The sequence below is a fragment of the Stylophora pistillata genome, chromosome 9, assembly GCF_964205215.1.
Source record: "Stylophora pistillata chromosome 9, jaStyPist1.2, whole genome shotgun sequence".
Taxonomy (NCBI): Eukaryota; Metazoa; Cnidaria; class Anthozoa; order Scleractinia; family Pocilloporidae; genus Stylophora; species Stylophora pistillata.
The window spans coordinates 10,076,859-10,095,200 of record NC_142527.1 but is presented as its reverse complement, the minus strand read 5'-3'; the positions used below and the strand labels follow the sequence as shown (position 1 = coordinate 10,095,200).

The following is an 18,342-nucleotide window of genomic DNA, read 5'->3' as shown; positions in this document are numbered from 1 at the left end:
TAGTGTGACCACAGCTAATATCGCGTTTACGATCCTCCACTGTCGAGTTACCAGTCTGGCAGAGGTTATGTGTGTGCCTTTTGAGTCAGTCGACTTGTGCACAATCAGTTTTCCTTTGTGTATACAGTGTGTAATTACCAGATTTGTCTATCATTCTTTTGTCATTGATGTTGTCAGACGAGATCTCCGAATTTCTGTTCCTTGGCCCCTGACTTTAGCGGCAAATATAAAATTCACGAGCGCTGTCGCAATTTTAACGTTATAGTACTTCTACTATATGAAATCATTTTGGTACAATCGTACAAAGCAACTCAGGTGTCTCGTTAACACAGACCTCGAAAACGCAGAACGCAGACCGCACAGCTCGAAAAACGTGTACACAGTGTGTAATTACAAGATTTATCTCTCTTCCCTTTGTTATCAAACGAGATCTCGGAATGCGTCGCGAAACTGAAACTAATTTCATTGACAGTGAGATAACAGATAAAAATAGACGTGAAGTAGGGTAAATTGAATAAACAAAATAAAATAACTAGAAGAAAGAACAGTTAAATTAATGAATGACAGGGTTGTATAAAATTTATGTATTATTATATTTAATATTTTAAATGGTTATTTCTATAATTAAGTATTAACCACACCCACGACTTTTACCCACACCCACACCCACACCCACACCCATGACCCACGACTTGTACCCACGACCCACGACCATTAGTCAAACTCGCTTTGTTTCTGTGTCGGCAGGAAGAGACGAGTTCGATACGCTTGTTGAGTGTTAATAGATCTGGGTGGCAGATGATCAGGAATTTCTCTTTAGGGCATAGGTTGCATCATTTGTTTGAGCTGTAGTAGGGCAGGTGTGAAGACAATGCACCAGGTGATAGAATAGCCGATGTTGTTGTCTTTAAGTGTCCAGATGTGTCTACTGAGTTGGGTAGAGTCGCGGTGCTTTGCGTGTCGGAACGATGAGGTGTGGTTGCTGTAGTGGATCTTGAAGTCGTTTGCAGTGAGTCCGATGTATGAATCCGTCGAGTTGTTGTCTTTACGTGTGACGGTAGCTTGGTAGATAACAGATTGTTGGAGGCAGTTTCCGTCTAGCGGAATGAGTTTTTCTGTCGGCAGGTGGAAAGTCAGGATTCTTTTGTTGTGGTTGTCAATGATTTGTTTTGTATTGTTCATGCAGCTGAAACTGATCTTGATGGTGTTTCTGTTGAAGATTTTGCGAAGCTTATGGTCTTTAGGGAAGTGTTTGTCTATCAGCGCGAGGAATTTATGTCCGATGTTAGTGCTGGTGTTCTCGCTGAAAGGTGGGTTGAACCAGAGGATGTTGTTGCGTTGACGGTTCTTGCGCCTTTTGCGTGTGCGTTGGTTCATAGTGAAGTGTGTAGCTGTATCCACTGTCGTCTGGTGCTTTCTGGTAGGCGGGAGATGCTAGGTCGAAGGAGGCTTTGTCGGATGAGAGAGATGATAAGCGTCTGTTGATACCAGCGAGGATGTTTTTTGTGGTGATCTGTGGGTGGTTACTCTGGTGGTGGACGTATTGCAGTGTGGTGTTGGGCTTTGTCTATGGTTGGTAGGTGTTTTGGCTGAGGTTAAATGTGACTTCTAGGAAGTTGATTACTTGGCTTCTATGGTGATGCGGAGTCCGTTGGCGTTAAAGATGCGACATATCTCTTTCTTGATGTTTTCAGTGTCCCTAGGTGTGGCGTCAGTGGTGGCAAGTCCGTCTATCACACGTTATACTCGCTCTACTATATGTATCCAGCACTGTTTTACGGATATCAAATTTAACCCTTCTTCACATATATATATATATATATATCATTTGCTATATCATTGAAGTAGTTTATTTTTATAAGGAATCCTTGTATTCTGTATAAACTGACCTAATTATTCAGATTTTGTGATTTTTTTTTTATCTTTATTTATTCTAGTTGCTTATTTATCTACAATTTGTATATTAGGATCTGTATAATTAAAGTAGAGTAAATAATTAAAAAAAAAATTAAATATCCTTGCCTTTAGTTTTCCGTCCTCCTTTACCGCAAAGTCCAGGCCAATCTCTCAGGCGTCCTGTGATTGTTACCGCAAGGACATCACACAAGGCATGAAAAGCTCTTGGGTCTGAGCATTCGTGACACCGGTGTCAAGTCTTAGATCTTAGCTTTCGTGACACCCCAAACATGGCGGTCGAAGCGTGGAGGATTCCTCGACTCATTCGTAACATATGCACTACACGAGTTTTGGCCGTTAGAAAAAACATTACAGTTCCTCCGCCAATCCCAAGTAAACTGCAGAATCTGTTGTACGCTTTTCGTGAATCCAAAGTGCTATTCGCAGCGTGTGATTTGGGTATCTTTGATATTATTCAAGAGTCCGACGCCCCACAGTCGGTTGCAGACATGTCTTCTAAGATGGGATCCGATGCCGATGCCACAGCTTGCTTTATGGACACACTAGTTGCGCTGGAATTGCTAGAAAAGTCTAAGCACAGTGGATCATGGTTGTACTCTAACAGTGACACAGCAAAGCAGTTTCTGACCAAGTCGAGTCCCCATTCGATTTATGGGTACATAAGGCACTCAAATAAAGTGATATATCCCCTCTTCGGGAACTTAGAGAGTGCAGTTCGCGAAGGATCGAACCAGTGGATGAGAACATTCAAAATTTCGGCAGAAGATCTATGGAAATCCTCATATAACACCGAGGAAGACCGTGTGCGCTTTCAATCTGCCATGCATACCACGTCACGTCACTTCTGTCACGCCGTCGTAACTGCGTTTGACTTACGTTCCTTTAAAAGTTGCTGTGACTTAGGAGGTGGGTTATATTTGGCATATCTTAATTACTGGAAATTCACTTTTGATAGTGATAGAATTGTGAAAACTTGCGCGTTCGTGTCTCATTTGGAACTTTGCTAACCCTTGGACCCTTACAAGTTACTAGCTTCTAATTTCTCCTAACAGTATCAGAGTAAGGACTGGGGAGAGGCGTAGGATGGACCTCCCCTTCTCCTTCCCACTAGGCACATGACCTCCACTGGTATGAAAGATGGATGGTGTAAGGCAACCTTTCCCTACCCTACCCTACCCTCCCCCCCCCCCCCAGAGTGTACACTAACAGATCTGCATAACATCATTTTTACCTCAGTGCAAGTTAGGCTTTAGAGTGTGACAAGGATATTAGGGTGCTTGACTGTCTTCCTCAGCAAAAACAGTGTGACAATAAAGTAAAAAAAATAAATTAAAAAAACCATACAAAACAACAGTACTAATAATAATAGCAACAATACTAAATAATGATAACTAATGACAGGGACAAAAGTTATAAAGTAGTTGACCACTGCCTCAATGAGACTTAAGAGGGCCATTGTAAATAAAAATATTCAAGAATTACCCCAAGGAAAATTAGCAGGTAGTAGACGGCAAGCAAGCAAAAACCTCACTGGTGGCAGGGTGGAAGGCTTAGCCCCAGAACCATCAGATTACAAGTCCAGTTCAACACCCACCATGGAATGTTGCTTCTTATTGAATGTTCTCACTCTGTCAATTGCTCACCCAGGTGGGACAGGAACAATGGCGTACACATTATGTCAATACTATCCAAACATGAAGATCACTGTGTGTGAAATGCAGTCTGTTGTGGATTCTGCCCATCATTTTTATCCCTCATCAGAAGAATGCCCCAATCAAGGAAATGTCTCTTATGTAGTAGGCGATTTCTTCCAAGCAGATCTGCCAAAGGCTGATTTGTACATATTGTCACGTATTCTTCATGACTGGCCAATTGAAAAAGTGCAACTTATACTCTCAAATGTCATCAAGTGTTTACCTTCAGGTACATATCTTCAATTGCTTGTTGAGATAATAATGGTAATTGAACTGAGTGGAGTGCAATTTGGACTGAAATGATTTCAAAATTGAATGAGTGTACAGCAAGAGTTTAATTGGATTTCAGATCAAAATTGCATGACACGAAGTATAATTCAAGTATAGAAGTAGTGATCTTAGATGGACTTGGATTGGAATAGCACCTAGCTGATAAATGTTTGAAAAAGAAATTAAGTTTGAACAACAATCGTGTAATTTTAGGTGGCTGTCTACTAATTGCTGAAGCTTTCTTGGATAAAGACAAAACTGGGCCTAAAAGTGTTCTACTTCAGTCACTCAATATGCTTGTACAAATGGAGGGAAGGGAACGAACAGCAGAAGAATATAAAGAGATTTTGCGTGAAAGAGGATTTGTGGACATTGAAGCCAAAAAACTTGAGTCTTCAGCAGGATCAGATGCCATTCTATGTAGAAAAGCTTGATGCAGGTCATGGTATTTTGAATAACTTTTGGAGAGATGCAACTTCAAAGAGACCACAAAATATTAGCATTGTGAGGAAGGAAAAAACTGAAAAAAAAAAATGCACTTAAAAACCAAGATAAAGAAGATTGATATGGATTTGAAATGACAGGCTCGAAAAATTTAGTGAGATTAGAGATGACATTTCCAGCACATGGCTTATGGAGAAACTACAAGTTCTTGCAGAAGTCCTTGCACCATGCATGCTCAGTAGCACTGCTCCTTTAATTTTTGACTAGTAGTCCAAATGCTGATGGTAAGGTTCTAGTGAAGCACTGTACATGTTGTTGACTTCCATCTTTGACTGTTTCCCACTGGTATAAAAGTGTGTTATTTGTCATTCTTCTACTGATTAAGAAAAAGAACTGTCACAGTTTCAAATTTTCCATGAGTCCAACTTCAAATATATTGGATGGAGCATAGATTTACCATCATTAATCATTTTAATCTCTTCCATATCAAGGCTGTATAAGAAAAATTGAAGGTACCCCAGTGCTCTGAAATTTGTGAAATCCAGGGTGCCCAGCTTATGCTTCATATGAAAAAACTAAGATCCCTGAGTCACCCAAGAGCAAAAGTAAGGTGCCAGGGGCCACCAGGTGCAGCTATACCACAGCCCTGCATATGTTTGATTGGTTTACTTTTGAGGCATTTTGAAGTTTTACTTGGAAGGGAGTTAATAGACTAATTGGAAATGAACCTAAATTTAATAAGATAACTCAGCTGGACATTGGGGATACTGTAAATACTGACCCCATCAAAATCAGTAATATATTACTCAACACACATTTCTCCAAAATAGGGCCTTCTTTAGCCTCCGAAATTAAAGATACATCCAGCAATTTTAGTGACTATATTACCCCCCGCAGAACACATTTTTAATTTGGCAAAAGTATCATGCCAGGGGGTCTTCAATTTGATTCAGAAAATACTGAGTAATAAAGCCAGTGGTCTTGATAACATCTCAGCACATCTCTTGAAAGAAGCATCTTCCATAGTTACTCGCAGTCTAACTTTTATAATAAACTAGTCAGTTACCACTGGAATATTTCCAAATGCTTGGAAGCGAGCTAGAGTTTCACCAATATTTACAGAAGACCTGAGGACTGATCCTAACAACTACAGAGCTATCTCAGTTCTGCCTGTAGTAAGTAAAATAATTTAAAGAGTGGTTTTTAATCAATTATATGAATATTTAAATAATAATAATAATTTGTTAACTGAATCTCAATCTGGCTTCAGACCTATGTTTTCCTCTGAAACAGCTATACTTGAGGCTATGAATGAATGACTATGGAATATTGACAACAGTCTCTTAAATGGTGTGATATTCCAGGACTTGAAAAAAGCTTTTGATACCATGGATCATGCTATCCTTCTGGAAAAGCTTAAACTCTATGGGCTCAGTTCTCAATCTCTAAACTGGTTCCAGTCCTATTTATCTGATCGAAAGTAACAAACATTCATTGATGGAGTTCAATCTGATTTCTGTTACATAACATGTGGTATTCCACAGGGGTCTATTTTGGACCCTCTCTTATTCACTATTTATATTAATGATCTCCCTTCATGTAATTTGTTTTCAAAGCCCAGAATGTATGCAGATGATACTACCCTTACCACATCTGGAGAAGACTCATGTGTCCTTGAACATAAAATGAATTAGGATATGAATTTAATCCAGTCATGGCTGTCAGCAAACAAATTACCTTTGAATGTTAAGAAGACTAAAAACATGCTTATAGGGAGCCAATTTAAGTTATCCCAAATAAATAGTGACTTCACAGTCAAAATCAATAACACACCCTTGGAAAGAGTAATTAAACATAAAACCCTTGTAGTTCAAATTGATGAATCTTTGAACTGGCGCCCACACAATCATACCATTTCAAAGAAATATCCGCTGGTATTGCTATTTTAAGGCGTGTAAGTCATTTTGTACAACTTGATACTAAAGTGAATATGTACAATGCACTGGTAATGCCATATTTGAATTACTGTGGTGCCGTGTGGGGTAATCAGTCAATAAGGGAATAGCAAACAAACTTCAAAAGCTGCAGTATAGGGCTGCTAGAATTCTCACCTTTTCTAATTATGACATTCGCTCAAGTGTTTTGTTGGATGAACTTGGCTGGGAAAGGCTGAAATATGTAAGACTTAACAGTTGGCTGTGACAATGTATAAAATCCATAATAATCTTTCCCTATCATATCTGAGGCAGATCTTTACCAACACCTCAAATGTACATTCACACAATCTTAGAAATTCTGAGTTAAATTATTATGTCCCCAGACCCAGAACTGAGTCTGCAAAAGGGAGCCTACACTACAGAGGATCTGTTCTGTGGAACAGGATTCCCTCAGAGATTAGAAAATTACTGCCTAGTTTAAATGTTTTTAAAACTTCATTTCATGGGAAAGATTTTTCTGATACACCACTGTAACTTTTATTGCCAACAATGTAAGTTTTTGTATTTTTAACATTATAGCTAATAGTTCCTTATTATTCACGATGTAAGTTTTGTATTTTTAATATTATAGTCAGTAGTTCCTTAGAGTATTTTAGTTTAGTTTAAACACGATTCCTAAGAAGACCATGTAAAATGATACGATTTCGTGTATAAATAAAGATGGATGATGATGATGAGTTTTCTATATTTAATTTAATTATTTCAATGTATAAATAATCAGACAGACTAATATTTTTAGAGGTCAGGAATGGTGTCAGTTTGACCTGCAACAGAAAAAAGTTAATATAAATTTTTGATAGTATCTTACAAATATTTCAAAATACTTGTTCTAGGCTACATCTCCATTCCCCAGGCACAAACAGTGGTTTGACATTCAATACAACATTTAATACAGTATAAAATAAAGACAAGGTATTTAACCCACAAGCTTTATAGTTTGCAACATTTGACTTTTTCCTACCCATAAAGCACTGTGAGAGTAGTGTTGCCCTAGATAACAAAACAGGGACCCAGACCTCTTGACCCAGAATCCAATGTACTGACCACTATACCATGGTGTCTCCACTAAATTTGTAACTAAAATGTTACTTTACCCTTGTATGGTTCTTCCAGTCAGGTTCTGAGTCTTTAATTTTCTATACCATGTTGGAGGGTCAGATTTTGTCTAAAGGAATAAAGGTTAACAACCTTAGTTTCCAAAAGCTAGGATTTACAGTCAAACCTGTGTTAAGTGGTCACTCATAGGGGATGGTGTGGTGACCCCTGGTACAGGTTAACTGCTTGAAACAGGTTCCACAGATTAGAGGTATTATAAAAAAAAATGATACAAAATGTTGTTTTGTGCCATAACAGACCACTTAATATACAAAAAATTGCCTCATAAATATAACTAACCTTAATTCCAGGAGATAATATGGATTAAATTTCATTTGAGAGATTACTCTTAGTTTTATTTGAGTGTTTCTGCTATAAAGTGATTGTTCAATATAGGTGGAGGACAATACAAGAAGGCCAGTGGGACTTCATAAAAGGTGATTATGACTGTCTAATAGAAGTGAAAATTACAGTAGTCAAAGGGAAAATATTTGGGGACTTTGAAAATGCACTACTTAGTACAGGGTGACTGCCTATTATGGAGCCATTTAATACAGGTTTGACTGTACATGATTGTGCCATGTTTAAATTTTTTGCTTGGCTTTACATCTTTATAATCAATTTGAGCCTCCCTTAACCTAAATCTTAAATCTCTCTGTAACAAGAGGCACACAAAGCTTGGACGTCTCTCCTCCATTGTGTTCGGTCTGCAGCCGCATGGCATACAGCACTCCATGTTTGAACCTCATTTCACTTTACTTCAGATGATTGAAGACATGCAAAACAACTTCACCAAATTTTAACCAAAGGATTTAAAGAAATCAAATAACATCATACACAGAAGGCCATTCCCATTTAAAAAAAAAAAAAAAACATGCAATACCTGTCCTATGAATTTGGCCAGGGCCTACCGGCAGTCTATGGTACTGATAAAAAGGATCAAAGCTTGTGGACAAAACTGCTACATTGACTTCTATTTCTCTTCACTATCACTTACAAAAATAGTTGGTTTTGGTTGGTGCGATGCAGAGCTGGATATGTCTTGCACCACAGAAGTTCTAAGGCGTGATTCTGGGCCATGGACACCTGTAGACGTCCTTGTAACTTGTGCAGTTGAACCTCTTGCGGATTTCAAACCAAGAATAGCTTGTTTCATCACAGCCATCTCCTATAAATGTAAAGATAACAAAAAAATAACTTACTGAACTAGCCATAAATCAACTCTTTCACAGCCATGATTTCAACAGTATTTCTCCTTGCTGTCTGCCTAACAATTCTTATGATCATGTTATTTTGGAGAATTAGATCATTCCAATTAATAATCCCCTCATTGATATTTTTGGTTATTCTCATTACTTGTCTGCTTTCTCTTGTATTGATATTGTAAGGAGAAATTCTGTCTTGGTCACTCATGGGAGTTAAAAGGTCACTATGTGTTACTGTGACGTCATAATCTTTATTGTATTATATAAGTATCTGAAACGTGATTAGTAAACAATTAGTCGAGTTAGTGAATGCACATGTTTGGATATCCTCTTGAGAACTAGAGCCACAGATGTTGGTGCATAAATTCACTTTATGTTTCTAAGTAGACCGAATCAGTTAGCGTTTTGTGATATATTTTCAGTTGACCTTTTGCTTAACATGGACATAAGAGAATAAAGTAAATAAGTGTGACAACAAGCATTTATTGAGTATACCTGACACAATCACAGTATGCTTTAATTTATATAAAAGATGGTGCCAGAAAAGTTAAAAGAAAATCATTGACTACTTGCAATTGAGGTTGCTGAGTACATGTATTAAAATTTTCAATCACCTAAGAATTCCAGCATGAGATATTAAAATCACAAATTGTTTAGACTCCTGCTGTCTCTTTGGCTTTAAAGAAACAGATGCATTGCAAGCCTCACCTCTCGTTGGTTTAGAAGTCTTTCCAAGTCAGCAGATAACTGACTGCGGGTCTTAACAAGATCTTCTTTTTCTATTTTTAGCTTCCTGTTGGAGGGAAAAAAGTTATTAAATTTTTGTCTGGATCTCTTGCTTTCTTAGGCAAGCAAAGGTAATATCTGATTACCAAGAGGTGGAATCAATTGTTAAGAAATATGATAACCTCAACAATAAATCATAGTAATCAATAGTAAAAGTAAGGTACATGTACAAGCAAGGTAACCAACCGTAGATATCAATAGGGTAGGGACCAATTCATTTCTGAAGGTTCCTCAACTTCCTTTTAAGAAAATGGTGAACATGACTCACCCAATTTCCTCCTCCATCAATGCAAGCTGCTCAGTGAGGGTTTGATTCTGTGAATCTCTTGCTCTTATGCTCTCAATCAGATAGTTGTATGGCTGTTGCGCTTCATTTAACAATGATGTTGCCTTGGAAAGCTGACAAATGAATGAAAATCACCATAATTGTCTTGAATTCTGATTCTACAAAATGTGCAGAAAATAACTCACTTAGACTGCAACTAAAACAATAGCCACATTTTTAAAAAAGTGATTTTGTTATCACCTCTTTTCCCAGTAGGTCTTTCTTTTTCTTCTCTCTTTCCATCTCATTTCTAAGTGAAGTGTTGGCTCTTTCCAACTGAAGAACTCTTCGGGCCAAGTGAACACTTTAAAAACCACCATACAAGGATAAGGAACTTAAAAGAGAGACTTGGTTCATCTGTCACCAGATTATGATTCAATTGACTACCACTCACAAGCTTATCTCATTAATTCAACAGTAAATTATGACCTATCAAATCATAAGCCACTCAACTGCCCACCAATCAAACATTCAGTAGCTCATTTATTACCGGTCAATTAGTTACTTATATTCTGTCGAGCAATCAATTGGAGATATGCATAGAGATGTATTAATTAAACAACTGCTGCAACAGTAAATCTAACGATATCTTTCTTTCCAGACTCTGGTAAGCCTAATCATAATTATATGGATCAGTCTTATGCATTCAATAGAGAAAAACTGTATGTCAAACATGTTCAGTTCAAGCTGTTCACACATTAAGATGCACATAACTACCTTTGCTGCATTCTCCTCTTTGCTGTACTGGGTACATTGGCACCATAACCATATGAGAACAGCACTCTTTCTGCATCAGATTCATTCTCAACTACAAATCAAGGACACAATAATTTTACAGTCAACCAGAGAGGGGTTATTTCTGATAAAAAACATTCCAGGAAAAAGATTGACAAGTTCACAACTGACTAACACCCCACAGGATCCAAAATTAACCAATGGTCATTTTTTCAGTAGCACTGACAATCAGCTGGTTCTAAATTGGTATGCTGCTGTTACGATACTTAAAGAATACTACATCTATTACATGCTGATGAGAAGATACACTTTGGTTATTCTAAGTAATTTTCAGAGAAAAGAAGACAAGAAGATACATATCAATAATTTAGGGAATATTGTTTGACTTCAAACCAAATTCTCAGAGTCAAAATTACAAGAAACTTATAAAGCAGATAGTACTGTAAACCATAGTTAGTAGAGGGGAACCTTCTCTACTAACTATGTGTAAACTATGTAGAATCAGACTGGTGGTATAGAGATCTTAGAGGTGAAAGAAGTTGGAGCAGTACACAATTCTGACAATATTCTGCGCAATGATAGTGAGATAAATAAATTTATTACACGACTCGGGAAGTCAGAGGGCCAATAACTAAAATCAACCAATCAAAATGCTCTATTGCCTGTCAATATTCTCTCAGTATTGGACCGGGCACTGTCCCAAATGGTCCCGAATGATCCCGAATGATACCATACTAGTGTCCCTTTGAACTTCAGTCATGTAATAAATCTCATTAACCAAGCTTGCTCGGGACTGTACTGGAAGAATATCGGCCCTCTGTCTTTTTTGTACGGACCTCGCTGCGCTCGGTCCATACCGTCAAGACCTTGGGCCAATATTCTCCCAGTACGGCCCTCGCACTTGGTTAATAAGATATATGTAGGCACTCCTTACTCTCTGCAGATTGCATGATAACATCATCCAGTTCCTGCTCAAGTTTTTCATAAACTGCCAGCTTATCTCCCTGTTCCTTACACTTTGCTTCAAGTTCCACAAGCTGTTTTTCGGAGGAGTTTTGCAGGGTGTAGTACTCTTTATTCAAAACCTTGAGAAGGAAACAAATTAAACATTATGTCAACTGAAGGCAACTTTATCCCTCATAAAAACAAGGCTATCACACCTCACTCTTGCTCTGGTATTTTTCAGCCTCTAGTTTTGCTTGACGAAGATTGCTGGCCGTTTCATCAAGAATCATTTGCAACCTCTCCAACTCAAACTGTTTGACACTGATCTCTTTTTGCAATTCGGACTGCCTGCTGTCAGCTGTCAACTGTAATTGGCGATACCTTTCATAAACATAATAAGATTTAGATCAACTGTCCATATACGTTGTGTGCCCCCCCTCTCCCCCTAATCCAACAACAGTCAACTGATAACAAGTAAGGGTAAATTTTGGGAGGGGTGGGTGTGTTCACACTGTAAAATTTTTATTGTAAATTGACACCCCTTTACAAACTGTTCCGACTCTACATTCAGGGTTCTTGCACTTTTTCAGGAACCCAATTCAAGGACTTTTAAGGACTTTTTAGTTCATTTTTAAGGACCTTGGCTCTCACATTCAAGGACCTTTTGCATTAAATAGGAGCTAATAGAAATAAAAAAAACATTGCTCTTTATTGTTAAATTTCAATGACGTGAGCATGCATGCAGGACCGGCTGAAAAGTCCAACGAGTGTGACTTCAAGCATGCACACCAGAGCGATCAGGTGCTAGGTAACCAAAGTTATTTTTGATGCACCAATAAGTTAAGGTACAAAATATAAAAAAATCACATGTCAAACATCATAATCAGTCATAGAATCTGAAAGGAAAACTTGTTTTCACAATTTGTGCTAGAAACTTAGTACACTTTCAACACCAAAAACAAAAGTGAACTTTGACTTTGATTCATCTGCACTTATTAATTTTTCAAGGACTTCTCAGAAATTTTCGTGGACCTGAGTCTAAATTCAAAGGTTTTCAAGTACTTGAAACCAAAAAATTAGCTTCAAGGACTTTCAAGGAGCATGGGAACCCTGTATATTGGTCCTTAAAGTGCCCCTGAGATGATAAGAATTCCCCTTCTGTTTTCATTTGAGTTTGATTTTAACATTTACATCCATGCACCATTCAAATGTTTGAGGTCCATTTAAAAAATCATCACAAGTTTTTTTTACAACAATTTCTCAAATGAATTAGTATGCACCATTAACAGATTATATTCCAGTCTAGTTGCATTTACAGATCGAGCTAGACTGCAAGAGAAAGTGCTTGTTTAAGACCTATTAATTTGAGGCTTTTCAATACGAGCCCAGCTACTCCTTTGGAACATAATCTGGTAATGGCCAACAATTGAAAAAAAAAAAATAATAATGGCATTTATTTTAACTGACATGGCACATTTCTGCTAAAAATATTATCAAACTCCACTGAAATGATGATCAACATGTTTTCTTTGTAGAGGCACTATGAATCTACAGACAAGTTTAATAACTTAAAATTTAATCAATAAAAATAATTTGTTATTAATAATTACAGAACTGTAAAGCTGTGCTCTCAGAAAAATGGAAGGGAGTCCAGTGGGGGTAATTCTTAATAGGCAGACAGACGATGATTGTCTAGGATCATCGATATTGATATTTTACATATTTATATTCATATATTCATATTATTTTTTCTTAGAAAATTAATTGTAAGCTATAGTGTATTTCAGTTTTTGACTGCAACTCTTTTAGTAAATAAACCATCTATCTATATCTCTCTATCGTATAAAATCCAGGGTACCCAGCATGTGCTTTTTTATGAAAAAACTAAGATTCCTGAGTTGCCCAAAGCAAAAGTAAGGCACCAGGGAGTCCGGGTGCAGCTAGACCACAGCCCTGAACAGAGTGGGCATTGAAAAACAACGAAACATCGAAAAAGTCAGAACTTACGATACAGTTACTTACTCAGATTGCAGGAGATCATACTTGGAGGCAATTTCCTTTTGACTGATGAGAGCACCTTCTTTTGACTCCAATGCATTATCTCTTGCTTCTCTAAGATTCCTACAAGAATCCACAAAATTAATAAAGGGGGTAAGTTTCTAAAGAAACTGTGGTGCTGCATTGGTGGGGGTAACAAGGTAATTAGGTTTTATCAACTAAAATGAAATTGTAAATTGGCCACTGTAAAGAGTTAAAAAGCTGAAATTTTGAGCATTAGGTCTTTCATCAGAAAAGAGCTAACACTTAAAATGGCAGGTTTTTAACTCTTCGTGGTGGCCAATTTACAATTTCAACTTAGTTGATAAAACCTAATCACAAAATTAATACTTCACTATAAACATAACTCTACATATGATGCATGATCCTTCGCAGTAGATAGCGCTATTTATGCAATAGCGAAAATCAGACCTGAAAAAAATCAGGCCTGTACGGGATTCGAACCACTGACCTCTGCGATACTAGTGCAGCGCCCTACCAATTGAGCTAACAAGCCAACTCGGAGCAGGCCATTAAGTTGAATCGTAATAACCCATGATGATAAATCAGATACAATGAATATATGAAGTTCATATATTTTGAAATGCGGTATTAAATACATATGATGCACGATCCTTCACAGTAGATAGCGCCATTTATGCAATAGCGAAAATCAGACCTGAAAAAAAATCAGGCCTGTACGGGATTCAAACCACTGACCTCTGCGATACTAGTGCAGCGCTCTACCAATTGAGCTAACAAGCCAACTGGGAGCAGGCTCCCAGTTGGCTTGTTAGCTCAATTGGTAGAGTAGGCTCCCAGTTAGCTTGTTAGCTCAATTGGTAGAGTGCTGCACTAGTATCACAGAGGTCAGTGGTTCGAATCCAGTACAGGCCTGATTTTTTTCAGGTCTGATTTTCGCTATTGCATAAATAGCGCTATCTACTGCAAAGGATCATGCATCATATGTATTTAATACCGCAGTTCAAAATATATGAACTTCATATATTCATTGTACCAAACATAACTCTGCTGGTTTAATCCATTCCTTTAAGGCATTGTGATAAAATCATCCTCAGCTGAACTGTTGTAATAAAACTGTGCTGCATTATGTAATTTCACATCTTGTGAAAAATCAGCCACCTAAAATACTAAACAACTCACCTGTTTTCCCTTTCAAACATGTCTTTAGTGTCATCTCTTATCCTGTCCAATTCAAGCGAAGTCTTGCCCTTAATGTCATCCAATTCAGACTTGAGTCTCAGCTCATATTCTGACTTGTATTGCTCTCTGACGCTGACATACTTCTCGTACAACTCCTCTCTGGCCTGTTTGGTTTCTCCAAGCTGCTGTGACATCTGCTCCAATCGTTCCTCAGCTAAAGTGCAACGGCCTCTGAGCTCTTGAAGCTGTTTGTTCAAGTACTCCTTGTCTTGCTTCAGTAAGGCTACAGTCTGTCTACTGACTTGCAACTTAAAGTGGAAAAAAATCTCATGGATAAAAATAGAAGCTGTTTATGCTACACACATTTTGATTGGTTGTTAACTATGGTCTGTTGGAGACAGATGCATAGATGACATCACCATTTGATTGGCTTACCTCTTTCTGTACTTCAAGCAAATTCTCTGTTTTTGACTTCAATGCAGCATCTAAAAAAGTATTACTTTTCTTCAACTCCATCAAATCCCTGTCTAAATGATCCCGCTCACTGAAATGATAAATTTATTTAATAGACTTGTGAAAGTGTAGTGTGATTGTCCGGGTGAGTGTAGTCCTGAGAAGGATTGTTGTTGGTGGTGGTGACTGACGTTTCGACAACCTGTGTGGAAGTCATCATCAGAGTCAAGTGAAAAGTTGTTGTCAAGAGCACTCTACTGACAACAACTATTCACTTGACTCTGATGATGACTTCCGCACAGGTTGTCGAAACATCAGTCACCACCACTGACAACAGCCCTTCTTAGGACTACACTCACCCAGACGATCACAGTACACTTTTACATGTTACCCCTGCGTTCAAACCATTTACTGCCTTAATAGACTTAATATGCAAAGAAGACAACTGACACTGTGATGAAGCCACTTCCACAATTCAATCTTAAATAAAGGTGCAAAGGACCCTACAACTGATTAACAATTGTTAGGCTGATCACTAAGAACGTTATTTTCTAATTATCATCACCTCCTGATTTGATCAAAGTTTGTGATTTTGTAGTCTCCTTGACTGACTTGTGATTGTAATTTCTCTAGCTGAAGGCTAAGTCTTTGCACCCTTTGTTCTGTCTCTGCACGCGCCATGCGTTCATCTTCAGCCTCCTAAATATTGCAAAGATGATGTCAAAGTTAGTTTTTAGTAATGAACTGTTGCAAGCTCCCACACTTCTCAATAATTAATTTATTTGATAAATTAAAAGTTTGGTTTTAATGTGAAGTAAAGGCATTGTCAGGGGCAACATGCATCACCAACTGTCAAATGCTGAAGCCTGCCACAAGAAGTCTAACGATACATGGTCACCTGAAATGGAGCCAGTTGCCAGCATGATTTTCAAGTCAAAACATAGTGGCCAAACTTCCTTTGAGCCTCACTCAAATATAAATCACACTATAATGCTTTTGTCATGAAAGAAATAAAAGACAGAATTGTAACTTCCAAGTATTCAAACAAAGACAAATTTGAACAACTGATTAGACAAAGGAAAATGGACAGTGACAGAAAGAGAAAAACATCTCCATGACTAGTAAACAATTTTGGATAAAATAAATTTGATATAATAGCATACTCAAAGGGGTGCCTGATGGCTTCACATCAACAAGAAAAAAAAAATGAAACAATAGGATCTTAATACTCAAACGGAAGTCTGCAGGGAAGGAAAAGTACCACATGCTCTCTATGTAAAACAAGAATTTATTTCACCTTTCGAAAAAATGCAGTCTCCTCTTCTTTAGTGTGAAGTTGATGGGTCAAAGTTTCTATCTGTTCTCGAAGACTTGAACATTCCAAAGCCAAAGGATGTCGGGCTTCATAGACTTTAATCTGTAAGAGTTTTCATGAGATATGATGTCTACAAGGCTCCGACAATGGTAAATTCTTGATGTTTAGTTTGTGTTGGGGAATCAAAACTAGTAATCCAGGGGAAAAAATTGTGAAGAGGGTGGAAAATAAATGCAAACTCAACCTGGAAAAAAAATAATCAAGTTCAGAAAAGGCAACATAGTTAAAAACAGAGGAAAGTAAGTTCTCCTGCTACTGCACCATCTACAAGTAGTGGATAGCAGTCAAAGGAACATTGGCACTGATGCAAAATCGATCTTACTAGAGCCTGGTTTACTATCTTCAGAATGAACACCCGTGAAAACAGGTTATGCAACTAACCATTACGAATTCCCTCAAGGAAAGTTCTTCTGAGTCTTTCGATTTTAAATCCAAGTACAGCTCATCGGATAATTGTTCAAGATCAATCAACCCTTTTCTATAGTCCACTGCCTTTTCTTGCAACTTCTTGTTCTCGATTTCCAAAAGCTGCTGTCGTTTGAAGATTTTGGCCATTTCAAGCCTCGTTCGTTCGAGAGAACTCTTAGCTTCCTCTTGTTGAAGTTTCAGCTGCGACTCGAGTCTTGCCTGAAGAATCTGTTTCTCATGTCGAGTATCGCCTAAAAGTTCCTCTAACTCGTCCACTTTGCTTAAGTGTTCAACTTTCATGTTGTCGATTATGAGGTTTTTCTGACTCAACTCGATGCGAACAAGTTCCAAGTCGTGCAGTAGCTGTTTGCGTTCAATTTCATGTTTAGTTATCCTGTTTTCCACCTCGCTGTCTACTTGGGTGGACGAAAGAGCCGAGCTTGTCAACAAAGTTGAAGATTCAACATCGGTTGTATTTTCCAAATTTTCAGTGATATCATGTTCCGTTCGCAGTGTACTGTTACCATTATTTTCGCTCGCATGAGAACTTCTGGAGCTACCACTTCCTCTCTGTGACATTTTAAAAGCCAAAACTAATGCAACTTCAGCAGGTAAGAGCAAAAACAAATGCACAACAGGCAGCCGCCATTTTTCAAATTGACCGTTTAATAGGTGGTGTAACTATCACATAGTGAATCACCCCTTATCTGGGCGGAAACATGGACCTCGTTCTGAGGGACCCTGACGAGGAGGAAAACGGTCGAATGTAAACTGGAAAGCTTTGGTAAACGGATAGTTTCTCCAACATCCACCGTTTTTCGCTCATCCACTCGTTCTAACACTCTTCTTCTCTAACCGAGAGCCCTGCAGCTGTTGCAGGCCTCTCGGGAAAAAAAGAGGGGGATTATTCATTTTGCTGGGATTGTTTTCGTCTCATATTTTCTTAAGCCAAATGAATAAGAGGGAAGGAAAAAGAAAAAGCACGACCAGCTATTCTTTAGAGACGAACTTTAGACAAGGGCAGTTGTAACCTAATCGTAATCTCCCTTTAAAAGATGGTTTTACCTCGAGCGGAAGTCGAAATCGTCAACTGAAAGTCCCTACAATCCCTTAATTTGTCTCGTTTTTTTTTTTTTTTTTTTCTTTTTTTTTTGCAAGAGCGGAGAGGGAAGATTTGAAGAGAAGAAAGAATTGGCCATGAATATCAAGTTAGCATAGAGGGAACGTTGGCGCCGTTAGTTAAAGGAGTAAGTGCTGCAAAAAAAGAAAATGAAAAAATCCTCAGTGGAAGAATCTTTAAGATTTTTACCTGTTGCTGACCCTCCGAAAGTATCCAGCGTGATCTAATACCTCAATTCGCGTACTTAGTTACGTCGAAAGATAATACGGAATTACCTTGGTTTCGTTGTACTTTGGTCAGTGATTGTTCCAGAAAACTCGCGCCAAACTCCAAACCAATCAGACGTCAAATAAATGTCGTGTAAGGTTTAAA

The 18,342-nt window shown here is 38.0% G+C and overlaps 2 protein-coding genes across 2 annotated transcripts; one reads left to right on the top strand and one right to left on the bottom strand.

Annotated features, from left to right (window-relative positions):
* The first annotated feature begins 2,053 nt into the window (after window positions 1-2,053).
* LOC111344580 (acetylserotonin O-methyltransferase) lies at window positions 2,054-6,996 on the top strand. The gene is made up of 3 exons (XM_022951822.2): window positions 2,054-2,823; window positions 3,565-3,840; window positions 4,095-6,996. The coding sequence occupies exons 1-3, from the start codon at window positions 2,187-2,189 to the stop codon at window positions 4,313-4,315; spliced, it is 1,134 nt and encodes a 377-aa protein (XP_022807557.2). The 5' UTR covers window positions 2,054-2,186; the 3' UTR covers window positions 4,316-6,996.
* Window positions 5,042-17,530, bottom strand: LOC111344574 (progesterone-induced-blocking factor 1). Its single transcript, XM_088732056.1, has 15 exons — window positions 16,824-17,530; window positions 16,365-16,484; window positions 15,633-15,766; window positions 15,050-15,158; window positions 14,615-14,922; window positions 13,436-13,534; window positions 11,629-11,794; window positions 11,403-11,553; window positions 10,451-10,541; window positions 9,935-10,037; window positions 9,677-9,807; window positions 9,331-9,415; window positions 8,415-8,585; window positions 7,417-7,487; window positions 5,042-7,086 (listed from the first exon to the last, which is right to left on the bottom strand). Exons 1-15 carry the CDS (start codon window positions 17,427-17,429, stop codon window positions 7,077-7,079), a joined length of 2,355 nt encoding a protein of 784 aa, XP_088588182.1. The 5' UTR covers window positions 17,430-17,530; the 3' UTR covers window positions 5,042-7,076.
* Window positions 17,531-18,342: the final 812 nt, after the last annotated feature.